This window comes from Strongyloides ratti, assembly GCF_001040885.1.
Source record: "Strongyloides ratti genome assembly S_ratti_ED321, chromosome : 2".
NCBI classification, from domain to species: Eukaryota; Metazoa; Nematoda; class Chromadorea; order Rhabditida; family Strongyloididae; genus Strongyloides; species Strongyloides ratti.
In genome coordinates, this window is record NC_037308.1 from 1405965 (window position 1) to 1433247 (window position 27283).

The following is a 27283-nucleotide window of genomic DNA, read 5'->3' on the forward strand; positions in this document are numbered from 1 at the left end:
ATCCAGTCAAATTTATTAACATAAAAAACTGTATATAGTAAGTTAAAGTTTATTCTTGTATTTGAAATATAAAACTTTGTTTATAGCATAAAAAGATTACATGGAAAACATAGTTTTTCATTTAAACATTTGTGTTTTAAAAAAAAAGAAGTTTAAAGAAGCAAAAGTTTATATTCAGAAAAAAATTTTAACGTTGTTAAAAAGTGATAAAAAAAATGGCTTTGCCCCATACCAGGCTCGAACTGGTGACCTTGGCATATCTCAGTCAACTTATAAGTACCACGCGCTAACCAACTGCGCCAATGGGGCGGAATGAGACCACCCAGCTCTTTTTGTCAATTCACTTTATAAAATTCTCACAAATGATTATTAATAAATAAGAAAAAATAAGTAAATAATAATTTCTATAAGAAATATTCTTAGTTTATTTTTTAAAAAAATAAAAATCTATTTAAAATCATATTTTTTAGTTGTCGTTTTTTTTGTTGTATAGAATAAATAAAAGTTACTTTTATCTAATAAAATTTTTAAATAATTCAATTTTCCGTTTAAAATGTGTTTAAATATCATTAAATAAACAAATAATAATCAAGAAAACCGTAAGAACAAGCTTTTCTTCAATATCAGTAGATGATACTAAAGTGTCTCTGACGTATTAACAACATCACTTGGTGTATATAGCTAAAGTCCTACAACAAAGTAAAAAAAACATTTATTTTTTTTATCTTCTTTAATAATTTTAATACAAGTAAAAAGTCTTTATCAATCCTAACTTTTTATAAGTAATCAGTTTTTTAATTTCAAATATTTTTATTACATTAAATATTTACTTTGCATTATAATGGGTAATATTTTTGTATATAAAATGATATCACTCAAAAATTATATTATATACTTTTTGTGGAAAAAATGAAATAATTTTATCATTGCATTATGAAATCAATTTTTGAAACATTTTCTTAATTAACAAAAAAATTGAATAAATTTTTTGATTTTTTTTTGTTTTTACTAAAACAATCAAAAAAGATAAAAAAATGAGTAATTTTTTCTCTTGGAGTAGATAGCAATGTTTTTGTTATAATTTTTTTTCAAATATAAGTCTTTTTTTTTATTCTTCCCAAAAGGCTTAATTTGAAAATTTTTTTTAACTGTGGAAAAAAAAAATTTAAAAAATAAAAACGTTCCTAGTCTATATTTTTATGATAAAATTCTATTTATTAATCGATCATCAAGTTAAAAAATTACTTTGTGAAATGTTATAATCTTTTGATAATTTAAAATACATAAAAATTAACAAAAACAAAAATTGTTTTTTTTAAATATTTCAAGGACAAACAAAGATATAAAATTTTAATAACATTTAAAATGTGAGATTGTAATTTTTCTAACAATTTTTTTTTGATTTTACTGATAAATAATTTTTTTATTAAATATTGGGTGATTTTTATTTATTTCATAATGTTGCATCTGACATCGAGATTAATTTCTAGAAAAGTTAATATCATAAACAGCTCTACCAACATTTTATAACTCTCATGCTAAACTCTACTTTAAATTCATCTGAAGCAACCATTTCACATTAAATGCTAATGTTGCATACTTTGTTACAATATCTATGTGAAGACGTATTTTTTTTTTAAAATAATTATATTTTTTGTTATCAAGACACTTTTTTTATGTTAGAAAAATTTATTAAAAATTAAAAAATCGAAAGTAATTTTTTAGTATTCTATGTTGTTCTGGCATTAAAATTTGAACCAGCATCGCGTACTTTCTTGTTAATAGTATCAAGATCCTTTGATGGAGACTGATAGAAAGTATACATGTAAACGTTAGTTTTTTTTTCTTGTTGTGGTTGTTGGAGATTACTGGGATCACGATTTCTTTGTGGAACTATGGTAATATGTTCAGTTAATTGTTTTCGTGGAGATAGTGGGTTTTGACGAAGAGGAGGAAATGGAACAATTCTTGATTTTATTTTATCATCAGCTTTCCTCATTTTATTAGCAATATCAGCCATGTTTTCGATAAAGATTTTATTGTAGAAACTTATTAGATGCCCACGCTTACCGGGTAGAATGTCATTTGGATTATATCTTCTTCCTTCAAAATCTCTCGGATCTCTCTGTATTTCATCTGGTCCAGAATTCTGTCCAGGTTCCATTAAAACATGTTTGATAATAGCTTGGCAAGCTTGTGGTTGAAGACGATACGCTCCAAGAATATCGTTAAAAGTCATTTCTAACCTTCCGACTTTAGCCACAACATAACAGCAACATAGAATAATTTGGTCTAAGTGCCTACTCCTAAGCATTGTAATATGATTTCTAAATAAATATTCAATACAATTCCATATCTTTAGTTTATTTTCCTCGTTAAAAGAAAGACGTTCACAGAGGTGAACAACCCGAATTGCTGCTAAATAATAAAACTTTCTTACAAAAATCTTTGTATTTTGAGTAATTGATGGTGGTTCAACAGATACAGCCTCTTTTTCTCTATTTTTCACTAAATCTTCATAATCTTTCATCTGTCGTCTATCTATTTCACTTAAAGACGAATCACCAGCCTGATATTGAACTGAATAACTGGATGGAAAATTTGTTGGACCATCATCAACAACTTTCCAAATAGGCGAATCTTTTGTCCAGGCAAGTTCTTCCAAAATCTTTTCTTCAATAATGTTAAGATGTTTGACAAATTCACGTGCTAAATGATCATTTGCTTTTATGACTAATTCAATAATTCTTGAAAAATTTATTGCTTGAAGTTCTGTTACCCGCAGACTCCAAGGAAAATCACGTAAACTGTTGTGAGCACATAACACCAGTTCAAGTGCTACATTAAATACACTTCGTATAAAATTTTCTTGAGACATTATTTTCCAATACTCCGAATTTGGATCTTGAATTATTTGTCTTTCTCTGGTAACAAGAGATTCAAGAACCCTAAAACACAAAGCTAAAATACTTGTTGTTCTTTCATCAGCATAATCAGTTATTTGGTCATCAAAAGTTACATCCCCTCTGCACTCCTCTTTAACAATTGAACAAAACCTCTCACTAAGTCTTGTAAAAAGGTTTACAATAAAATCTTTTGGTTTATCTGGAAATTGGTCAAGTAAATCTTCAAGATACTTTGATGGACGAGGAGGATATTGATCTATAAGCATTGCTAATTGTGTTCTTTTATAGTTTGCTGCTGAAAATGGTGTTGTTGGACAACCACTTTCACTATCAAAGTATAATGTTTTTGTTAAAAGAGGAGTTCTAGCTTTACCTTTCTGAATAGATGAAAGCAGTCCTTCCAATGATTGATTTGACATAAAATTAGGTCCTTTCGGTGGTGGTGGATGGCCATTAGAGGATAACATTAAGCTTGCATTAGTATCAATAACATCAACTTTGTCTCTTGAAATATCTAGGTCCAGAAATATTGTTTCATTTAGAAGGCGTTCATTTAAAATAGCTTCTGTATAATTTTCCATTATTTTTGTACAAGCTTCCTCAAGATAATCTAAGTAATCTTTATCTGATGGTTTAGATTTCAATAGTTTTACTAAGTCTTCAGTTTTATAATAAAAAGTATGTTCATTAAAATGTTTTAATTCAACTGGAACCCCACCAAAATCTCTACAAAGATCATCTAAAATTGTATTGTTCTTATTTAACAATTCAGCTGAAAAATAGAAAAAATAATAATAATATAAAGTGGATAAATTTACCATAAGGTTGATTGATCATTTCAATTTTTCCTTCCTCACGAAGCCTGCGACAAAGATAATCAAAGAAGCACATTAAAGTATGATAAGCCGTCATTAAAATATCTCTACAATTGACTTGTTGTTTAAAAGCAATATAATATTTCCACATAATATGTAATGAAGTTTCATGATTCCATAATCGATGAGGCCGATGTCTTGAGTCAACATTCTTAATAAGTTTATAGAAAATAGATAAAAACTTTTTAAAACAAATAATAGTAATTGCAATCCTACTATTAACATTATCAACCTTAGTTAAAACACGATTAGGTGCATCAATAAATTTCATCCATTTACACAACATAGCATAAAAATCTCTTATTGATACATCCCCATCTTTGGCAATGTTGAGAATCTCATAATGTGAATGATATTTTTCACCTTGATCTTCATACATAATAATATATGCATGAATATAAACAACCATCCATCCTAATAAAGGTTCAACTGTTGTTACTTTACTTTTTATAGAACGAAATTCTTCCCATCTTGAGGTGGTAAAAGTTAGGCAATCTTCTTTTGGTTTTAAATATTTTATTACAAGTTCTTTAAATTGTTCAAATGTCTCATTATCATAAATTTCATTTCTAATTTGTAATTGTTCAGGAATACTTTCCTGAGAAAAAGAATGTAAATTAGAAATTGAACAACTAGTGTCCATAACTTCATCCATCTTCTAAAAGAATTGACAAAACTTTTAGAAATTATCAAAAAAAAAAAATATATTTCAAAGATATAAATTTTATATAGAAAGTGAAAAAAATAAAATTAAACAAAAAAACATAAAAATGATAAATAGAAACTTTTCGCGGGCCTACAAGACCTAGAATGGGGGCAATCTTCTATAAAAGAAGTGGCGCGCAAGATATTGGAAATAACACGAAGCAGTTAACAAAATTCGTGATAAGACAATAACTTTTTTATCCTAAAAATTACTCAAGTTGTTTTTTATGTGATAAAAAATTTGGGTTAATATATAAAAATGTACATCACAAACAGTAAAATACCATACTCCTTATTTAATTTTTTTTTTTTACTACCGACAATCTATACGTCCATATTTTACCCGCTCAAAATGTTTTTTATTTTAACTAAGCCTTATAGTAAGGTAATCTTATGTGTTCATTAATTTTACCGCCTTCAGTAATATTGCATTTCTTAAGTACCCTTTATTGATGATAATAAAATTATATATTGACAAAAAGAAAAATGATATTAATAAAAGTAAAAAGTTTTCGTCGTTATCAATAAGCAGTAAAGAAAATGGTATTATTTAACAAATATAAAAACGAAAATTTGTAGTTGCATCAATTGCGTCTAATAACTAAGAAAAGATGAACCAATTAGATACATATCATTCATCATAATAATATGTATAAAATTGCTATCACTAAAAATTTAATTTTTGGAGGGAGATTTAAAGAAATATGTACATACATTTAATTTATACGACTATATTTTTTATATTTTATACACATTCGTATAAAATATAGTTTGATTTGTCGACTAAAAATTATGATTTTAATTTTTTACTTTTATAGAATGTTTCCATAGTTAGTAATTTAGAGAAAAAATTAGAGATGATTGAAAATTTAAAAAAAAAAATTTACTGATTTTAAGGAAAGTGACTTATCTTTATATAGGTATAGGTTTTAGAACACAACAAAAACATTATTTTTTTTTTAAAATAAATATATTTATTTTAGAAATTTACAAAAGGATAAGAAATTGTGAAAAAATTGATTTTTTTAAAAAAATGTCAAAAAACCCAGGTTATATTTTAAAATATTTGTTAATGACTATAAAATTTCTTTAGAAATATTTTTAGAATGACCATAATTTCATTTACTTATGTTTTTTAGTTTCAGAGAAAGTTATTAAAACAATTATCTTTTAATTTTAATGTGTTATTTTAAATATTATTTTAGTTTTTTGAAGAAAAGTAGTTTTTTAAAAAAGAATAAATATAGGTGAATTTTTACAACAAGGAAATATTTTTAAAAAAATACTTTTATATGTCAATTTCAAATGTTAGAATAATTTTTTCAAATTTCACTTTAACATGATAAAATTAGAAAAATAAAATTATATGCTGGGAAAGTTAACAATATTTTTGAAAATAAGGGTAATTGTGATTATTTACTACATAATTTTGAAAATAAAAAAACCTTCAAAAACAGCATATTATGATTTACTATTTAAATTTCCCTTTGAAATACTCTATTGTAAGAGTAAAAAAAATAAAGTTTAAGAATAAAATTTTAAAATATACAAACTGATATATAATATAGTAAATAACTTATCTAAACAATATATAAAATTAGATATGAACTTTTAAGTATAAAAAATAGGCATTACGATAAGAAAAATATTCATTTTAAAAAAGTTTACAATCATATTTCAAATATTTATTGAAATTAATGATTAACTTTAAAAATGATAAATTAGTTAGAAATAAGAATGAAGTATAGATTGAATAATTTTTAAGAAAAAAAAGCGCATCTGTTTAAGTTCAATTTCAATTATATTAATTGACATTTTAAAAGATAATTTAAATTTAACAGTATCTTTTAGTGGATATTGAAAAAATTAAAAATTATAGTTTTTTTTATAACAATAAATTTTTTATGTATACATTAATAACTTTTATATTAATACCATTGATGCATTAATTTATCAAATTTTTTGTTAATTAAAAAAGTCTAGAAATAAAATATCGTCTTTTAATTCTTTGAGTTTAGTAATTCTCTACTATGAATTATATCTAGACAGAAGCCCTGTTTATTTATTTTTCTTATCATTTAAATATTGTTAATAACTATATTTATTTAAAAACGAGAAGCATTATTCAAAAAAAAAGGAAGTTGTCTTGTCAAGATTCCCTTGTCTTACAATTGGAAATATGTAATTTTTACATTTGTTCTATTTTTTCTCTTTTAAGAAGTTATTTTTGTGGTTGTTTTTTAAAGTTTAACTATAAGTATTTCTATCAACAATTTATTCTATATATGTTGTAAATGTTTTTTGCACTTTTTAAGTTTATTTTATTAAAAAACAATTTCTAATTTCTATTATTTTTTGCATAAATTTTTTTATTCATACAAATATCTTGAAATAATGCTTTTTGCCACGCCTAGTTTTTTTTTTATCATTTAAAAAAAAATAATATTTCGAAATTTCTTACTACCATACGTAATATAATCGTTAAAAGTTTAAATTTTCGTCATAATAAAAATATTTATTTCAGAGGTTTTAACACACGTCAACATGCCTTTAGCTAGAGATTTACTTCACCCTGATCCAGTTAAAGAACGCCAAGCATACAAGCTTCATAGACTTGTCCAGCACCCAAATTCTTTCTTTATGGACGTCAAATGCCCAGGATGTTTTAAAATTACAACAGTTTTTTCACATGCTCAATCAGTTGTTGTATGCATTGGATGTAACGCTATGCTCTGTCAACCAACAGGAGGAAAAGCCAGATTAGTCGAAGGATGTGCTTTCCGTAAAAAGGCTCACTAAATTTTTAAATATGTGCTTGTTTATTATTTGTTGGCTGTTTTAATTAATTTTAAAAACCAGAGTTTGGATAAAATTTGTTAATCTTCTGATTTCATTTATTGTATTATTATAACTACTTTTTAATTGTAAATTTTTATTTGATAGTCAAACTTAAACGAAACAATATAAAAGAGTGATATGAAAATTAAAAAAAAAAATTAATTTATGTCCCTTTTGGCAAGTTTTCTAAGATCCTTCTTTTTCATTCGTCGAAGTTTTTCAGTGTTCTTGACAACTTGTACAATTTCATTCTTTTTAGTGTTTTCCTCATATCTCCGTTTTTTCTCCTCTAAACGTTCACGTTCCATGCGTTTCTTTTCTGCTACCTGATCTCTCATGTTTTGTTGAAGTTTTTTAGCTATCTCGAGTTGCTTACGCTGTTCAAGTTTTTTTTCCCATGTCTTTTTTGCACCTTTACTTTTTATGATAACTGATGTAAATCTAAAGTATTTAAAATAACTATTTTAATTGTACTTCCAAACCAACCTCTTTACTTCAGGTTTCCACCATTTGCCAGATTTTGCTTTTCCTTGTGGTGCAGCATTCGTGGATTCTTCTTGTTTAGTAGTGCTTGAAGGAACAACTTGTTCACAATCCATAACCTTTAAAAACTAGATTAAAAATTTATAATTTAGAAATATATTAAAGGTACATTAACCGAAAATAAAAATAATCACAAAGTAAAAAACTTTAATAACCTAAATTAATATAAGTATTACAAGATGTAACCCAAACTTCATCTTTAGGTAATAATTTAATTATAAGGGTGTTTCAAGTTTCTGATTTTTAATCTTCGTGTCATGATTCCATCCCAAAAATGTTTGTTCCCTTAAAACTCTTCTCATTGTCATTAATCTACCACCATATGTTTTTTGTCTAGCTTCGAAAGATCCCCATCTAAGTTTTGGTTTCATATGAAAAGGAAAATAAGACTGTGTAAAATTACTTCTATGCCAAGGACAGTTGTGGCGAACTGACTGGTAAATAAAATTTACTGGTTCTATAGATTTTTTTAAGCTATTTAGAAGCATTTGTAGTATGATTTGATGTAAATATAACGTTTTTCTTTAAAATTTTGATAAATTGGAAAAATGTTGTTGTAAACAGGATATCGTGTTGAAAGTACTCTTCATGCGGGAAGTAGTTTTGTTTGCCTTTTGATAATTTTTTTTTTAATATCTGTATTATGGATGTAAATGCTATTGAAACTGGAAAGAATTTCGAAAATATTAATGAATCTTTAGAGAAATCAAATGTATCTTCTACAGAAAATACAAAAGTGGTGTTTGGGCAAGAAAAAGGTATTTCTAATAACGAAGATAAAAAGGTAGAATCAGTCATAAATGTCAAAGAAAAAGATTCAAATGAAGATTTCAAAGATTCTGAAACAAATGTAAATGATAACAAAGATAATGAAGAAATTCATGCAGAAGAAAAAATTCCAAATGATTCTGTTCCTAAGATAAGTAAATTGTCAAAAAAGAAAGAACGTTTACTAGCAAAATATGGAATTGATCCTAACAAAAAATTACCTAGAAAACCATCAGTATACGGAAATTTTATTGATATAGCAGAAGTTAAGGTAAGTGGAATTAATAGTTTTTGTATAAAATTTATCTAGGATTCTTCTGAAAGAAAACACGTAGATCCTTGGTTACAAGAATTTTTAGAATCATCACAAACGAAAAAAACATCACCAACAAAATATCGAACGGGTATAAAAGGTATGAGTCGTGCAGAATGGTTAAAAAGACGTGGAAAACAATTGGAGAAAATTAAATTTGAACCAATAAAAAAAGCAGAAGCTTGGTTGAATCAAAATAATATTGAAAAAGAGGAGAATGAAAATAAAAAAGATGAAATTATACCTGTTGAAAAGCTTTTAAGTGATGAAGAGGACAAATCTGAAACTACTGAAGAAAAAGCGGAAAAAAATAAGGAAGAAGATGATGTAGATAGTTCAGCTATTTATCTTGATCCTGATGTAGATTTCATGGCTTTTTGTAGACAAGAGGAAGAAAACAGAGAAAAAAAACAAACGTTTGAAGCTTCTCAGTTTAGAGATATTAATGATTCTGAATTAGATTTGCTTATTACACAAGGAGCTGTGTTTAACATTCCAATTGAAAGAAAAAGAAAAGGTACTGATGAAAATTCTTGTAGTGAATTTAAAAAATTGAAGTTTAATGAAGATGAAAATATTGAAAAACAAAAAGAAGATAATATTCATAATGATGAAGAAGAAGATATTATCGAGAACATTCCTAAAAAGAAAAGTGGGAAATTAATTTTCGATGATGAAGAAGAAGTATTTGAAGAGGAGGTTGAAGATGAAGAAATAGAAAGTGAAGAGGCGGAAGAAGATAATGACGAAGAAATGGAGGAAGAAAATGAAGAAACACTTCTTGCTTTACAATACAAACAAGAACGTGAAAAAAAATTGAAAAAAAGTGATTTTTACGATGATGAAGCATCTTTATCAGGAGAAGATGTTGGCTCAGATGATGACGAAGAAGATGATAATGATATAGATGAGTATGAATTAATGGATGGTGACTATGATGAACTTGGTAATCAAAAAGAAATAGTGAATGATCTTGCAAAACAACAAATGCTTCAGGAGTTGAAAGCAGATGAAAAAAGATTAAAAAAAATTAAAGAAAAATTGAACATTTATGATGAAGATGATTCAGAACAAACTGCAATGATTTATAGATATCAGACAAGATTTGTAGCTGATGATGTTGAGGTAGACGTTTTAGAAAGGAATTCTGATACGGAAGATCATCTGGAAGTTATGGAAGTACCATCAGAAGATTCTAATACAGTGTTGTCAAAAAAAGCATCTGAAGAAAAAGAGGAAGATGAGTGGGATAAAGAAATAAGATTAGGTAAAATGATTATGGAAAAAAACAAAGCAGCTCAATTGGTTCAAAAGAGGGTTGCTTCTAATAGTATTAGGAATGCTCTTGGATTGAACAACTTTTTAAACAAACTAAATACAAGTGAAGAAAAAAATAAATTGCTTCTGATGGATTAGAACTTCAAAATATATACAATGTAATTCAAGAAATTTTTTTTATTATACATAGCATATGTGGTACTATGTAATAATGTTTTCTAAATCAGTTTTATTAAATAAAAGATTTTAATATTGAATTGTGTTTTTTCGACAATAATAAACTAATAGAGAGAAGGAATTGTTTATTAATTATTAAAATGTTAAAAAAATTTTTTGTAAAAAGTGATAATTGATAATGAAAATGGATAGTTATAAGGAATTATAAAATTGAAAAGAGATGACAAATAAAACAAGGAAGTTGGAATTGGTGTGAGTATTTTATTAATTAATGAAAGTAAATTGGTATAATAAATTTTAAGTTATGATAATGTTTAATACAATAATAAGAAATTTAATTCGTTTTCAAAACAATTGCATGTTTTATATTCGAATTCAGATATTCATTCACTAAATTAAAGTACCTTCAGGAAAGCATTAGTAATTTGTTAATATCAAACTTTTATACTTTAAACATTTTTGAGATAAAAAGCGATAATAATAAATTACCCACGATAAAATAAAAATCATTATGTTTAAAGAAACACAAGAAAATTAGAAACCGTTTTCAACAAGTGTTATGGCTGAAGTTGTGAAAAAAATCCTAATGCATTTGATTTAATGTTTATATGAAATCTTTAATTAGTGTTACTAGTATATTTTAAAAACTTTTTTAACCAATATTTAATATCTTATCTAACATCAACGAAGTCTTAAAACATTGGGATTAGGTTTAATAAATTTGAGTACAAATATTAATTGAAAATCATCTGTTTATAATCAAAAGCTTTGATAATATCGTAGAAATCAAATTTTTCACTTTTACGTCCAAATTTTAGTTGCCTATAACTCTTGGAGCTTCAAATTTCAGATATAGCTAATTATATTCAAATTCATAAAAAAGTTGTTTTTTTGCCATATTTTTAAGGTAAAATTAGAAATCTACAAAATTTTTAGCCAATTTCTGAATATCTGAAAATAATGATGCTATAGCTATGAAAATTAAAATTCTAGACCTACTTTTAAAAAGAAATCGAATGAAAGTAGTCCCATCTTCATAGGACAAGTATTTCTTGAGATACTGAAAAGTCGGTAACAATGAATATTTTAGAAAAATTTCCGCCTTTGTTTATATCTCGCTTCAAAATCAAAATAAATTCAAGCAGATTTTTGCAATCGTCTTCAAATTACTTTTCAAATGGGGTCTACCTTCAAAATATTTTTATATCTTTAACCACTTTCGAGATATAAAAAAATGATGACAATGAATTACGCGCGAAAAAGTGTCAAGTTTCATATCTCAACAACCATTGAAAATAAAAAAAAGTTTTCAACGTATGGTATACCTTAAATCATGAAAGAAGCCCAGCGCATCAAGTTTCATGGACCTGTGACCTCATTAACTTGAGTTATCACTAAATTCTAAAAACTTTTTTTTAAACATATTTCTTATCATATCTTTATTTTTAGAAGTCCTATAAAGATGTGAATAGGTTTAATGAATTTCTCGTAAAAAACTGATTTAGAATCATATGTTTTTTTTTAAATTTTCATTTGTTTCATGGAAGTCGAGATTTACAAAAAAATATTCCCCAATTTCACCCCTCAACTTTGAACCCTTATAACTCCTGAAATTTTAATTTTCGAATATTGTTGATTATATTCAAAATTCATCCCATTTCAAGGGCTATCGAATGACTATAGTTGCATATTCAAAATCCAAAAAAAGTTGTCATTTTTTAATTACATTTTTTGAGGTAAAATCATAAATCTAGAAAATTTTCAGCCAATTTCTGAATCTCTGAAAATAATAATGCTATAGCTATAAAAATCATTTATCTAGACCTACTTTTGAATAGAAATCGAATGAAAGTAGTCCCATATTCATAGGATAAGTATTTCCTGAGATACTGAAAAGTGAGGAACAATGAATATTTTTGAAAAATTTCCGCCTTTGGTCATATCTCGCTTCAAAATAAAGATAAATACAAGCAGATTTCTGCAATCGTCTTCTAATGAGTTTTCATGTGGGGTCTACCTTCAAAATATTTTTATATATTTAAGTACTTGCGAGATATAAAAAAATGGTGACAATAGATTACGCGCGAAAAAATACCAAATTTCATATCTCAAGAACGGTTGGAAATTTAAAATTCTTTTCAACGTAGAGTATGTCTAAAATTATGAAAGAAGCACAGCGCATCAGATTTCATGATTCTGTGACTAAATTAACATGAGTTATCGCTAGATTCTTAAAACTTTTTTTAAAACTTATTTCTTATCATATCTTCATTTTTAGATGTCCTATAAAAATAAGAATAGCAGCAATGAATTTCTCGTAAAAATGTGAGCTAGAATAAAGTATTTATTTTAAAAATGTACAATATTATCATAGAAATCAAAATTAAGAAAAAAATATTCCCCACTTTCGCCTCTCGACTTTGAATCCTTATAACTCATGAAATTTTAATTTTAGAATATTGTTGATTATATTCAAAATTCATCCCATTTCATGGGCTATCGAATGACTATAGTGGCGTATTCAAATTCCAAAAAAAGTTGTTCATTTTTGATCGCATTTTTAGAGGTAAAATCATAAATCTAGAAAATTTTCAGCCAATTTCTGAATCTCTGAAAATAATAATGCTATAGCTATAAAAATCATTTATCTAGACCTACTTTTGAATAGAAATCGAATGAAAGTAGTCCCATCTTCATAGGATAAGTATTTCTTGAGATACTAAAAAGTCGAGAACAATGAATATTTTTGAAAAATTTCCGCCTTTGGTCATATCTCGCTTCATAATGAAGATAAATGCAATCAGATTTCTGCAATCGTCTTCAAATGAGTTTTCAAGTGAGGTCTACCTTCAAAATTTTTTTATATCTTAAAGCACTTTTGAGATATAAAAAAATGATGACAATGGATTACGCGCGAAAAAGTACCAAATTTCATATCTCAAGAACCATTGAAAATAAAAAAAAGTTTTCAACGTAGGGTACACCTTAAATTATAAAAGAAGCCCAGCGCATCAAATTTCATGGACCTATGACTTCATTAACTTGAGTTATCACTAAATTCTTAAAACTTTTTTTCAAACATATTTCTTATCATATCTTCATTTTAAGAAGTCCTATAAAGTTGTAAATAGACTTAATGAATTTCTCGTAAAAATGTAATCTAGAATCATCTGTTTATTTTCAAAATAGCTCATTGCATCATGGAAATCGAAATTTACAAAAAAATAATCCCCAATTTCGCTCTCATCTTTGAGTGCTTATAACTCATAAAGTTTCAATTTTAAGATAGTGTTGATTATATTCAAAATTCATCCCGTTCCAAGAGCTATCAAATAACTATAGTAGGATATTCAAATTCTAAAAAAAGTCTTTTTTTAAATTTTACTATTTCAAATGTTATTGGAAATTTAGATTTATTTTGAATACTTTTGAATCTCCTTAAGAAGTAAAATATTATTTGTAAGATGTTTTTTTTTAATTGATTACTGTTATTTCTTTTACCATGTGGTTTTTTTTAAAGTAAATTAAAATTTTTTAGAATCTTGTATATTTATGATAAAAAAAATCATCATAATTTATATCGAAGTGTTTATTAATCATTTTAACATGTATAATTAATTGTATTGTTATAATTTTTAACAATTTAAATGAAGCATTTTTTATGATAACTTAATTATAAATGTAATTTAATTACTATTTCTTGAGGAAATTTGGAAACTAAAATTACTGATTGTATCATTTGCATTCATTGTTTTCCACTTTTCTTCTCCACCAATGGTTGTAAAAGTAACCGTTTTTTTGTTTTCATGATTATCATAGCAAGTACATTCGGTTTTTGTTTTTAACTTTGTATCTTTTAATTCCTTAGAATTGCAGTGTTTTTCTATAATTCTTGGTTTTTTTATAATCTTTGGTTTATCATTATTAACTTGTACTTTTTTCTTAATACTAATGTTTCGAGTTGGTAAATAAACATCATTAACTAGTTGAGGTTCATCTATCTGAGCAACTTTTTTAGAATCTTTATGAGGAGGTTCATTACTTGTTTCGTCTTTAATTTTAAAAGATTGAATAGGGTATGATTTCTTTTTTACTATGGAATTAATTTTAAAAGGATTATCAAAAGATTTTTCTTCTAAATTAGCAATTTTATCAATTTCAATTTGAGGTTGATTATTGTCCATTACTGTAGTAATGTTTACTTTTTTTCTTGCTTGATTAATTTTATTAACATTAAATTTTATATCTCTCATTACTTTTGCTTGTTCTTTTTCACATGTATTCATATGGTCATAAGGATTGTAAACGTGCTTTTTCTTCATTTTTCCATTGCGTAAATCTTTTTGTTGCTTAAACTCTATTGATACTGATTCTTGTGAACACTAAAAAAATGCTATAAATAAATTTTTAAATTTCCTACATGTTGTTTACTGCGACACAATTTATGTAGACAGTAACAGAATATAATAAAAAGTATTACTAAAATAAATAAAAAAATAATGTAATAATAAGTAACTATTGAAGAATTTTTTTGATAATTTGTTGGATCTTGTGTCGTTGAATTTATTATTCCTTCAGAAGTAGTTTGACTTTCTGGTGGTTTTTTAACATCTGTAGTCTCATAAAAAGGGTAAGTTAATATCTTATAAGTTTTGTTATTATACTGATTGTTTTTTTCTACGTTGCTACTATTTTCTATCATAATTAAAATCTATAAACTCTATTAAACAAATACATAATAATAATTGTCATTATATAGTAAAATTTAAATTTAATTATAATGAATGTGAAAAAAATATTTATTTTTGAATTTTTGTAATTATTTGGAAATTTTATTGTATATAAAATAATTTGATATACTAAATAATTAATAATGTCTGAATTTTTGTGTATTATTTTGTTTGCTACAATAGTATACTTACTTTATTATCCAAATGATCCTCTTGGAATAATTAGAAAATTTAGAAATGTAACTTTATATCCTATGTATAATAATTGCTACCATATAAACGATATTATTGAAGAATCTAAGTCAGGTAAGCAAGTAACAGCAATAGAAAAAAGTGAAGACAAGTCAAGAAAAAACAATAAACCAAAAAAGATTAATAAATCTAATGATTCATTAATAAAAAATGATCTTGGACTTACTCCTGGGCCAGGAGTTATTGTTGACAAAACACAACCAAACTTTGATGAAAGTGAATTTATTAGAAACTCATTAAGAAAAAAAGCTAATCGTGGAAAATAATAATAAAAATATTAACATTTTTCAATAATTTTATTAGATAAATAATAATAAAATTCTACTAATAGATTTAATAAAAAAAAAATTAATATCATATAATTTATCTAGTTTTTTTTTTGTCAATATGACTAACAGAGGTTATAAATATTATTAATTTGATAATTTCTATAATACCAATTCTTCTTTTTCTACACTTTTTAAAATTTTAGTACATATATACGGTACTTTTATATATTTTTTGTATGGACGTTCTCTATTAAAAGCTAAATAATATGTTGGTAAAGGTTTAAATGAAATACCTTTATCATTTTGATTTTTTGATGTTTCAGATTTTTCGATCATTGAATCTTTATCTTCTATAATTGCTACAAGACTTCTTATAGTATTAGATACAATATATTCCCATTTAAATAAAAAATCTAATTCACATGATACAGAAACATTTTCTCTAAATGGAAACATTGAATAGGAAGGTTTATGATCAGCTGACAAAAGTTTCAATCTATCATTATATAAGTCTACAAGTAATGCTGAATCAATGTTCAAATTAACATCAGTTTCAGATTCTGAATTTTCACTATTTTCAAATTCTAATTCATAAATCCACGGTGGTAAACCATCTTGATTAAATAGATTATCATTAAATTTATTAATTTGAAATTTTATATGTGGATGTTTTTTAATTTCTTCATTTGTACTCAATGTAAAGTATGGATGTATTTCGGTAGATGTTAAAGATACTACTAATCTAGGATCAGCTGAAGGTTCCGACATCTCTTTCCTCTTTTTTTTAAACAAACGTGAAGAAGGAAATAAATCTCCAAAAGAAAATGAATTTTTTTTTGATCTCAATATTTCATCCATTGCTTCTTGTTCTTGTTTTTTTTTCAAAACTATTTGAGCATAATTACAAATTTTTTTAAATATTTTTTTGTTTATAATAGAATAAAATACATTTACTTCAATTGGTTTTTCAATTTGTGGATTAACGTAAATAAATGTTGAAATCCAAGCAGATTTCTTATTTTTCTTGCTTTTACTTGCTATTTTAACATTAGTGTTAAGAGTATTTATACCTACTTTATCTTTGACTGAAATCAATTTATATGATGTTGAATAATTTGAAATCGTATAATTTTCATTTGCTTTTTTATCTTTAGTATCTGATTTGAGTGGCCTTATCATATTAAAATATAATTTAAAACACACGTCATATATAAAATAATTTTTTTTTTAAAATCTATATATTTATAAAATACTAAAATTTGTATTTAAGAATATGTAATTTTTTTTGATGATATAACAAAAAAAAATTACTATTATTTTTAAAATTATATTTAATTATTTTATTTAAAATATAAAAATATTTTTTTTTTTATCAATATTCTTCTTGTCCATCAAAGGTATCTATACCAACTTCTTCATAATCTTTTTCAAGAGCAGCAAGGTCTTCTCTAGCTTCACTAAATTCACCTTCTTCCATTCCTTCACCAACATACCAATGAACAAAAGCTCTTTTGGCATACATAAGATCAAATTTATGATCAAGACGTGCCCATGCCTCTGAAATTGCTGTTGTATTACAAAGCATACATACAGCTCTTTGAAGTTTTGCCATATCTCCACCAGGTATGACTGTTGGTGGTTGATAATTAATACCAACTTTAAATCCTGTTGGACACCATTCTACAAATTGTATTGAACGTTTAGTTTTTATTGCTGTAATTGCTGAATTGACATCTTTTGGTACAACATCTCCACGATAAAGTAAACAGCATGCCATATATTTTCCATTTCTTGGATCACATTTAACCTATAAATTAAATTTTAATAAAATTTATTTTGTAATTTTTTAAAAAAAAATTTACCATTTGATGTCCAGGTTCAAAAACTTGTGCAGTAATTTCAGATACAGATAATTGTTCATGATAAGCTTTCTCTGCTGAAATAATTGGTGAATATGTAGCAAGTGGAAAATGTATTCTTGGATATGGAACAAGATTTGTTTGAAATTCTGTTAAATCAACATTCAATGCACCATCAAAACGTAAAGATGCTGTAATTGATGAAACAACTTGAGCAATTAATCTATTAAGATTTGTGTAAGTTGGTGATGTAATACCAATATTTTTGATAGCAATATCATAAATTGCTTCATTATCAATCATAAAAGAACAATCAGAATGTTCTAAAGTTGTATGAGTTGTTAAAATTGAATTGTATGGTTCAACCATTGATGTACTAATTTGTGGGGCAGGATAAATAGAAAATTCAAGTTTAGCTTTTTTACCAAATTCTACACTTAAACGTTCCATTACAAGTGAAGCGAAACCACTTCCTGTACCACCACCAAAGGAATGAAAAAGAAGGAATCCTTGAAGACCTTGACAACGTTCACATAGTCTTCTAATTCTATCCATAGTTACATCAATAATTTCTTTTCCAATAGTATAATGACCACGAGCATAATTATTCGCAGCATCTTCTTTTCCAGTAATAAGTTGTTCAGGATGAAAAAGTTGTTTATATGTTCCAGTTCTTACTTCATCAACAACAGTTGGTTCTAAATCAACAAAAATTGCTCTAGGACAATGTTTACCACTTTGTGTTTCACTAAAAAATGTATTGTAAGAGTTGTCTTCAATACCAACAGAAGAATCACTTGGCATCAAACCATCAGGACCAATTCCATGTTCCAAACAGTAAAGTTCCCAACAAGCATTACCAATTTGTACTCCAGCTTGTCCTATATGAATAGAGACAACTTCTCTCTAAAAAAAAATTATTTTTTTTTTTTTAATAATTAGATATAAATATTTAATTTACCATTTTACTATTTCTTGACATTGTAACAATTTTGTAAAAAAATATTATAAGAATAATATACTGTTACTTTGTTAAATTAATACTCAATTTTTAAAAGTAAAAATATTAATTTATATTATACATTAATTCCATGGCAACAAAATATTTTATACATAACATTTAATTACAGAATATTTTAATTAACTGTCTATTTCACAAGAATATTGAATCCAGTAGTACATAAATATATTAAATATGTATAATATATATATATATAGATAGATAGATAGGTATACTTTGAGATGGCAAGTGATAAGGCTTTTTAAAAAAAAAATTTACTTTAATTTATTATTGAGTATATAAATAAAATGAAAAATTCTAACTTTTGATGTTATAGTTTTAATTTATAAAAATTATTTTTTAATTTAAACAAAGTAATTATTTGCTAATTAATCTTTTAAAATTTTTCATAATAATTATTACATCATAACATTATTTTGTAATCATACATCTATCTCTAAAAGACAACATAAAAAATGTTATTATTTAGTAATTACAGAATTGATAATGTTAAATATTACTACAATAGAGTGTTAATTTATAAATCAAGATTTTTCTAATTTTTTATACAATAAAAAATTATAATATTGCTTTTAAAGAGAAACTAAATTTATTCATAAATAATTTTTCTTTGATTTATAAAGTGTATGATATGATTCATGATTCAAAAAAAATGTTTTTTTTTTGTATTTTAAGCACTTTAAATGAATTAAAAAATTATTAAAAAAAAATTAGCATATATTTTAAATTTAAAAGATTGAAAATAATTTCTTTTATCAGTAACTTAAAAATTAATATATAAACTCTGAACCGAAGTTTGATCATTAGTTAAATTCTTTTGCAAATTAATGTATTAACTGAAAACATATTACTTTATAGAAAGAAAATTAGCTTTTTGCAAAGCCTTAGAATTCTCTAATGACAACAAATTATTTATATTACAATAAGATAAAGAAAGAAAGATATTCATATTTCAGAAATAATTTTTATTATATATATTATTAATAAAAAAAAAATTTTATAAAGACTTTGAAATAAAAAGTTTTATTTTATAAAAAAAAAGTAGTAAAAATTAAACTTTTAAAGATTTTTTTTTAATGATAAAAAAATTAATCATTATAATATAAAAATTTTTTTTGAATACTTTTGAAACACCCACATAAATTAAATGAAAAATAAGTACTAGTAATGAATTAATGTTTATTATGTTGAATGGCAAAATAAAAAATATTTATTAAAAATAGAATGTTCAAACAATTTATATAATAATATAAAAAAAATAGTTACCAAATGACAATTTATTTTAAACTACGTCATAATTTATACCAATTCTTTATATAAAAAATTTTTGATTAAAACAAGTTTATATAAAATAAAATTTATATAGAGATTAAAAACTAAAAAAAAATGTTTATATATAATAAAAATAAAAAATATACTTTTTCATATGTATATGTTTTTCTCTTTTATTATTATAAACAAATTTGAGTTCAATTATAATACGTCTGAAGTTACAATATCAAAATATTATTTTACAAAAAAAATATTTATTTTAAAAAAATATCAATGATAACAATATATTTAACAAAGAGAAAAAAAAATTTCTATAAATGTATTAAATAAATACAATTAACCTTTGCTCTTTTAATATACTGAATCTTTTTCACGTCATCTATGTAAATATTTAACAATATAATTCTTCTGATAATAACATAAAAATAATATAATATTATCTAATAGTATTTCAAGAATAAGAAAATTTTCTTTGATAATTTAAATATTTCTTAAAAATCAGCATCAACTGAATTGATAAGAAAAGTCATTTAAAAATATGTAAACAAAATAAAAATCTTGATATATTAACTAAAAGTATCATAGAATATAATCATTATAAACTATTTTTAAAAGTTTATACATTGATCAAAAGATAAAAAAAGATACAATATCATAAAAATTTGCTAACAAAATTATAAAAAAAATTATTTATTACTATTTTAAGGTTATATAATTTTACATCACAAATATAAGTTATCTTTTATCATAAAACATATTAAATAAAATTCAACCAATATCATTAATTTCTTATTATACAACAATCTTAATACAATATCATTAACTCCTTAAAATTTTATGATAATAATGATAGGAATGTTATATACAGTTAAAATTGATCCTGTTACCAGACACGCCATCTTAAGAATAATCAAAATTGATTATAACAAGAAGGATATCACTGAATATTTCTCTCACATTCATTAATAAATTTAAAAAAAAATATATTTTATACATATATTTTTTTTATTTATATTAAGTTTTTTTTTTTATTTCTATAAATTTGATACTTATTTAATAATAAATATCGACTTTAATTTTTTGATCAAATTATTAATTATAATACTATTTTGTAGGATCAAAAGTGGAAATAAACTTAAAAAAAAAAATAAATTAATACAACTTAATATTTTTTCCTTATCTACTACCTAACTTTATACATATTATATTTATATAAAGTGAACATCAAAATTATCATAATATAAAATATCAATAAAAATCCTCGAACTGTATGTTTATAAAACTAAAAGCATTTTGTACTTTATTTTTACAAAAAAAAAATACAAAAGTTATGCCTTCAAAAGAAAAGTTTAAAATTAACGGTAAACCTCCTAATTGATTTATCCTAATTATTATTATATATTTTAATAATAACAACAACAAAAAGTTTTATTATATATAAATACTCTCCTAAATTTTTTTTTTTTTACAAAATTCAAAGCAATTTTCTATATTTATATAGTATTCTTAAAACCATTAAGATATATATAAATTTTATATATATTTACAAATACATGAATGCTTCCATTTTTGAAGAAGGCAAAAAAAACTCTTACATTATTATTATTATTGTTTGAAAGAACCTCTCTCTTTTTATTAAAACCATACATATATATTATACATATTCCAGTCAAATTATTCTTCTCACTTTTTTTTTTTTTTTTGTTGTAATAATACAAATTAATCTTTCTTACCAAAAATCATTTTTTTTTTAATTTTAAAATACTTTAATCTATAAAATTATTAAATTTCTCTTGTAATATATTAAACTTTTGTTAAAAAATTGTCTCTATAACTAAAATACATATATGTATATTTATATATATATATATTTATATATATATATCAGAATTTTATTATGATTGATGGATTAAAAATAGTAACAATCTTAGAATATACAACAACATTATGTTCAATATTATGTTTACCGGTAAATATTATATTTTTAATTATGTTATATAAAAGGCATAAACAACCATCATTGGCAAGTTCGTTTTTTATTCTATGTAGGCATTTGACTGTTGCTGATATTTTAATGATGCTCTATTCAACAATACTTTTTAAATTTCCTATATATGGATGGATACCATCAGATTTTGTTTGGGAACTAAAAGATTGGTCAGTTCTTCCAGTTCTTGGTGTTCAATATTTTGGACATGCTCAAGCTATTGGAATTATTGGAATTGCATTAAATAGGTAAATTTATTAATTTTTTTTTTTAATAAACTTTTTTTAATCTTTTTTTTTTTAGATTCACTGCCGTTTATTCACCAATAAGACATAGAGATTTTTGGTGGAAAAAAAGTCATATAAATCTTTTATTATTTCTACAATGGATATTACCTTTATTTTGTATCTTGCCATTATTTTTTGCTGAATTTAAGGTTGTCCTAAATTCTCATACAGGAGGAGTTTTATTTTATGCTTCTGATCACACATTTCATCGTGTTTATTTTCTTGGTATGTCAGTTTTGGATGGTGGTATAATAAATGCATTTGTTAGTGTATTGTATGGAAGTATATTTTATCATATCAAAATGCATGTGACAATAAAAAAACCTCATGAAATTGCATTAAGATTAGCTTCATCGGGATTTCTAATATTTTTATGTTATTTAGCATTGGGAATATTTTCTTTGTTATCAGCACTAGCACCACCAACAGATCCATGGATGTATAGGACGATATGGTTTATTGTTAATGATATTTTATGTAGTACAAATGCACCTATTTTATTGGCATTAAATAAGCCAATTAGAAAAGAATTTTTTAAAGTTATTGGAACAAAAAATAAGAGGAATATTAAAAGGAAAGAAAACTTACTTATTGAACATGTTTAATACTGTTTATTTTTAATTTCAAGCAAATATACGTTGTTTTATCTGTGATAATAATGCCTTTTATTAATTGTTTGTATACAACTTCTTTAAATAAATAATTGTACATTTATAAACTGCTTTTAATTTTTATAAAGAAAATATAATTTTTTTTTTCATATTATTAAAACACTTATTATATCAATTTATTTTTTTTTTGGTCCATTATATATACAATATGAATCATGTTGAAAAAAATTATTTATCTAACTTATTATTTAAAAAAATTGAACCAATAATTACTTTTAAATTTCATCAACGCAATTTTTATTTGTACTTTATTTGATAATAAAAAACTTTTTATTATTACTTAAGTGCATATTATTCTTTCCTTTTTGTTAATTTGGAAATTTTTTGTATAAATACTTATGCACGTGAAAATAAAAATTTTCGAACAATAATAGTCATTTTATTTTGTTCAAGTAATTGAAAAAAAAATATTTGGAGTTTTCAATAAAAATTTTTTAATCGTTTATCTACTTTTTTTTAAATTATAATTTGTCTTAAAAAAATTAATTTAAACAATTAAAAAAAATACAAACAGTAAAAAAGTTTAATATTTTTTTTGTTAATAAAATAAAATGATTAATAAAAAGAAAAATTTAACATGTATACAAAAAATAGAATTTGATATGGCGGGAATTTATTTCATGAATCTAATGGAGAAAATATTACAGGAAAAAAAAATTTACAATTAATTAAATTATTTCTAGAACATTTATATGAAATATTGTAATGTTAGTGAATAACCACATTCTATTTAACAGAAATATTTGTTTGACTTTCATTATTCCGTTTAAAATACTATATTCAAAAGTTCCAAAAAAAACAAATTACAAAATTGCACTCAAAAAGTGTTACAAATTTGTGTTTTAAAATAGTGTTGTACATTAGTTTCATTCTTTTTAAATTAACCTGATTATATAAATACCAATTCAGAAGTTTTATAAATTATCAAGAAAAAGGTTTTTATTAATATTTTCTCCTAATATAAACTTATAATTTTTTCAATTTATTGATTAAATTAGATAAATTTTTTCTTAATTTTTTTTGTTGCTGAAAAATATACAACTAAATATTTAAAGTTATTTTTGATCTTTTGATGAATTTGTTGTCATGCAAAATTTTACAACAGTTATGTTGAAATTTCAATTTTATAACAAATATTATTGATAAAGACAAATGAATTTATCAATTAGTATATATATATGATATAAAAAAAAATTGTTTATGACCCTTATTTTTAAATCATCTGATGTATTTTTTCCCCCTTTTCAAAGTATTGGAATATCGTTGTTCTTAATGCCGGCATGTTTCTTTTATCCTTTGTGCATTTATTATTGTGTTTTGGTTTTTTTTATTTGATGAACAATATTTGTTTTAGTTTTTAAAAATGGAAGTTGAGGATGGAAATTCTCAATGGATCGAGAGATTTAAAAAATGCCTTGAAAACCCAGATTCAAGTAAGTTGTTGATTTAAAATTTTTATAATTTTTATGATTATAATTATTTAGAAGAAGAAGTTTCTGAATTAGTTTTGGATATTGAAAAACTTGCTCAACAAATAGCTAAGAAAAAACTTACGATAGATCCACATATCTTTACAAAATGGATCGTTGATCTTGGTATAAAGACTAGTAACCTTGAACAAGGTATACGCTTATTATCGGCTGGAATAAAAATGAATTTTGCGAGTGTTAATTTATTAGAAACTGATCTCAGTGCTTTTTTAGAGATAATTTGCTATGATAAAAAGCAAAAAAAAAATTTAAAGGATGATGAAACTCTTAGAAAGGAAAAAATGGATAAAAAACAACGTGAAGCAGAACGTAGAAAAGCTAAGTGGAAAATAATTTGTGATAGTATTTCGGAGAAATATGAAAGTGAAAAAAATGAATGTTGTGTTCAAAAAAATTTTGATGTTAAGAAAGAATTATTAAAAGCTTGTATTACTGGGGGTGATAATTCATTTGAGACTGTATTTAATGAACATAAACTTTTCATTGATGAAAGACTTAACAAATTAAGAAGAACACAAAAATCAATAAAAATAAGGAAACAAAAAAAGAAGGCTGAAAAAAAAATAATAGAAAAGGTTCATTTTGATGATGCATATTTTGAGGTGGCTACTTCTAACTACGAAGAAAGTAATGTTCGTGGACTAATATCTCTTAATGCTAGACGTGATGTTCATGGAAAAATTTTAAAAATTAATGGAAAATGTGAATTTAAACCAAAACAACATGAATTAGGTAAACCTTCTTGGTTTGTAAGAGATTTTTATAATGTGGTTTGTGAATGTTTAAAAGAAGTACCTTCTAAAGAATTATATCGCGTTCATGCTTGTTTCCCTGTACCTCCTCGAAATATTGAAAAACCATCTGGATTTTTGTATGATAATTATATACCCTTTGTTCCTGAAGTTCCAGTGGAAGATAGTGCACGTGTTTATGCTGATTGTATGTATATTAGAGGTTTATCTGAGGAAGATGCACTTAATATATACGGAATTGACAATAATCTTCTTAGGGATTTAAATAAATTAATAAGAGGTGAGGGTAATTTTACTGAGGTTATGGAAAAATTAAAGAATGCTATTCCAAAAGAAAGTATACGTAAACTTATATGGTCTAATGAAAATTTTGATATTGGAAATAAAGATAACTTCAATAAAGTTTTTAATCCATATTATGATTTTGAAACTATTAATATGATGTTTCTGCCTGATTTAACAAACTTCGAAGAAATAAAACGTGGAAAGTTTAGAAAGTTTGTTGAGTCAAATGGAGAGGCAAAAGTATTTTTTGGACGTGAATTTATTTCGGAGGTTTCAAAAGAATCTACAAGAAGGTCACAAATGTTTGAATCTTCTGAATATTTTGATATTTCACAACATATACATGATTTATCTTTAGCTAATGAAGAGTGTGATGATTTACATGATGGTGATATAAATGAAAATGATGAATTGGATAATGATGAAGTAGATTTGGATGTTTCTTTTACCAGTAGAAATAGCGTGTTATCATTTGCTAATATTTCTATTTTGGAAGATTCAATTAAACGTAGTACTGATGTCATGGAGTTTTCTCAATTACCTCGTGGTGTTGATCAATCACATTGGAAATACAAAGTTGGTTCTGGAAAAAAAATTGTACGTTCAAAATCAGCTTCTTCTAATAAAGCGTCTCCTAAATCTAAAAAACGTATGAGTTCTACTAGCCTTAATCAAATTACTCCTAAATCTTCAAGAATATTAAGATCTCAAAACAAGAAAGGAACTGAACCAACATTACCTGAAATAAAAGAAGAATTGATTGATGATATGGCAATTGAAACGGAAGATGAATATGATATAGCTTCAAATCCCCGGAGGATTCCTGATTCTGATTTGGAAGAGGATTCAAATGGTCAACGTATTAAAGAGGAATTGGTAGTTCAGAATGTTAGTGAACAGTTGGTACAGCAGAATGTTAATGAAGATGAATTACCATCAAGTCGAAGTGCTGGTACATATGATGTTGAGGAGCAACAGAGTACACGTTACAGAGAAAATGACGATGACGAGTTTTCTGATTTAGAGGAGGTTCCTGAATATAATGATGCAGAATCTGTTAAAAGTTCTACATCGACACCAATGGAAATTGATGATATAAGTCCTATTAATTCAGATAATGAAGATACACTAATGGAAGATTCATCCAATAGGACAGTGAAAGCTGATGTATCTTTTAATAATGAGGAAGAACGTAAACTAGAACCATCTTCTGAGATTCGAAAACCATCTCAAGAGATTATTAAACAAAGTATTAGTGCTATTTATAATGATGATAACGATAATAATGACGAAGACTACTTTGGACCATTTGGTAATATTTATGATGAAGACGAATTAGAACCAATATTTTTGAACCAAGAAGTTCCTAAAGGATATACAAATGTAGTCACAGATGATATCGCTCATTCTTTTGGATATATGGCTATGAAATACTCTGCCAATGCATTAAAAATCGAATGTACCACAAATATTTCTTATGTTAATGCTCCCTTAGTAAAACTTGCTATAATTGATGTTTTGTCAAATAGTTCCTTAAATGATTCAAATTGGCAATCATTTAATAGTATTACATCATTACTTCAAACAGATAATTATAAGAATTTGGATCGTAAAGCACTTTATGATCCATTTAAAAAATTTCAAGAATTTAAAAAAGCTTTGGAGAATTTGTGTTTGGTTTTTAAATCAACTTTCAGGACGCGCATAAAAGAAAATTTTCCAAATGATATTTTTATTAATGGTCACCATACTTTAAGATCCATTTTCTATTGTGTTAGTCAAATTATACCTCAAACCAAAGATAATAAACTTCATTATCTTACCTTCGTTAATCTACTCCTTCATATGAACAATAAATTTGAAATGACTTTTATTGATCCATCAACAAATAAGGAGCCAGATGGTGCAGCTCCAGTTAACTGTTATGTTAAAAAACACTTTAAATCTTAATTTTTTTTTAATTTTATGCGACATTTATCCTATATGTATATAGGCGGAAAATTGT

General features: G+C 24.5%; 12 protein-coding genes across 12 annotated transcripts; 5 read left to right on the forward strand and 7 right to left on the reverse strand.

Moving 5' to 3' along the window:
• Nucleotides 1-1729: 1729 nt before the first annotated feature.
• Nucleotides 1730-3872, reverse strand: SRAE_2000042400 (Retinoblastoma family protein; the record flags this gene model as incomplete). The annotated part of the gene is made up of 2 exons (XM_024651253.1): nt 1730-3678; nt 3725-3872. 2 exons carry the CDS (start codon nt 3870-3872, stop codon nt 1730-1732), a joined length of 2097 nt encoding a protein of 698 aa, XP_024504948.1.
• A 52-nt stretch (nt 3873-3924) lies between these two features.
• On the reverse strand, nt 3925-5946 carry SRAE_2000042500 (Hypothetical protein; the record flags this gene model as incomplete). Its single annotated transcript, XM_024651254.1, has 3 exons — nt 3925-3932; nt 3998-4439; nt 5932-5946. The coding sequence occupies 3 exons, from the start codon at nt 5944-5946 to the stop codon at nt 3925-3927; spliced, it is 465 nt and encodes a 154-aa protein (XP_024504949.1).
• Nucleotides 5947-7030: 1084 nt separating this feature from the next.
• On the forward strand, nt 7031-7285 carry SRAE_2000042600 (Ribosomal protein S27e family and Zinc-binding ribosomal protein domain and Ribosomal protein S27e, zinc-binding domain-containing protein; the record flags this gene model as incomplete). Its single annotated transcript, XM_024651255.1, has 1 exon — nt 7031-7285. The coding sequence occupies one exon, from the start codon at nt 7031-7033 to the stop codon at nt 7283-7285; it is 255 nt and encodes an 84-aa protein (XP_024504950.1).
• A 197-nt stretch (nt 7286-7482) lies between these two features.
• On the reverse strand, nt 7483-7923 carry SRAE_2000042700 (Hypothetical protein; the record flags this gene model as incomplete). Its single annotated transcript, XM_024651256.1, has 2 exons — nt 7483-7765; nt 7811-7923. The coding sequence occupies 2 exons, from the start codon at nt 7921-7923 to the stop codon at nt 7483-7485; spliced, it is 396 nt and encodes a 131-aa protein (XP_024504951.1).
• A 159-nt stretch (nt 7924-8082) lies between these two features.
• Nucleotides 8083-8355, reverse strand: SRAE_2000042800 (Hypothetical protein; the record flags this gene model as incomplete). The annotated part of the gene is made up of 1 exon (XM_024651257.1): nt 8083-8355. One exon carries the CDS (start codon nt 8353-8355, stop codon nt 8083-8085), a length of 273 nt encoding a protein of 90 aa, XP_024504952.1.
• A 155-nt stretch (nt 8356-8510) lies between these two features.
• On the forward strand, nt 8511-10364 carry SRAE_2000042900 (Hypothetical protein; the record flags this gene model as incomplete). The annotated part of the gene is made up of 2 exons (XM_024651258.1): nt 8511-8906; nt 8946-10364. 2 exons carry the CDS (start codon nt 8511-8513, stop codon nt 10362-10364), a joined length of 1815 nt encoding a protein of 604 aa, XP_024504953.1.
• Nucleotides 10365-14089: 3725 nt separating this feature from the next.
• SRAE_2000043000 (Hypothetical protein) lies at nt 14090-15105 on the reverse strand (the record flags this gene model as incomplete). The annotated part of the gene is made up of 2 exons (XM_024651259.1): nt 14090-14785; nt 14824-15105. The coding sequence occupies 2 exons, from the start codon at nt 15103-15105 to the stop codon at nt 14090-14092; spliced, it is 978 nt and encodes a 325-aa protein (XP_024504954.1).
• A 171-nt stretch (nt 15106-15276) lies between these two features.
• On the forward strand, nt 15277-15651 carry SRAE_2000043100 (Hypothetical protein; the record flags this gene model as incomplete). Its single annotated transcript, XM_024651260.1, has 1 exon — nt 15277-15651. One exon carries the CDS (start codon nt 15277-15279, stop codon nt 15649-15651), a length of 375 nt encoding a protein of 124 aa, XP_024504955.1.
• Nucleotides 15652-15813: 162 nt separating this feature from the next.
• On the reverse strand, nt 15814-16833 carry SRAE_2000043200 (Hypothetical protein; the record flags this gene model as incomplete). The annotated part of the gene is made up of 1 exon (XM_024651261.1): nt 15814-16833. One exon carries the CDS (start codon nt 16831-16833, stop codon nt 15814-15816), a length of 1020 nt encoding a protein of 339 aa, XP_024504956.1.
• A 193-nt stretch (nt 16834-17026) lies between these two features.
• SRAE_2000043300 (Tubulin alpha-4 chain) lies at nt 17027-18495 on the reverse strand (the record flags this gene model as incomplete). The annotated part of the gene is made up of 3 exons (XM_024651262.1): nt 17027-17461; nt 17517-18419; nt 18475-18495. The coding sequence occupies 3 exons, from the start codon at nt 18493-18495 to the stop codon at nt 17027-17029; spliced, it is 1359 nt and encodes a 452-aa protein (XP_024504957.1).
• A 3208-nt stretch (nt 18496-21703) lies between these two features.
• On the forward strand, nt 21704-22685 carry SRAE_2000043400 (GPCR, rhodopsin-like, 7TM domain and 7TM GPCR, serpentine receptor class v (Srv) family-containing protein; the record flags this gene model as incomplete). The annotated part of the gene is made up of 2 exons (XM_024651264.1): nt 21704-22041; nt 22097-22685. 2 exons carry the CDS (start codon nt 21704-21706, stop codon nt 22683-22685), a joined length of 927 nt encoding a protein of 308 aa, XP_024504958.1.
• A 1429-nt stretch (nt 22686-24114) lies between these two features.
• On the forward strand, nt 24115-27228 carry SRAE_2000043500 (Hypothetical protein; the record flags this gene model as incomplete). The annotated part of the gene is made up of 2 exons (XM_024651265.1): nt 24115-24184; nt 24236-27228. 2 exons carry the CDS (start codon nt 24115-24117, stop codon nt 27226-27228), a joined length of 3063 nt encoding a protein of 1020 aa, XP_024504959.1.
• Nucleotides 27229-27283: the final 55 nt, after the last annotated feature.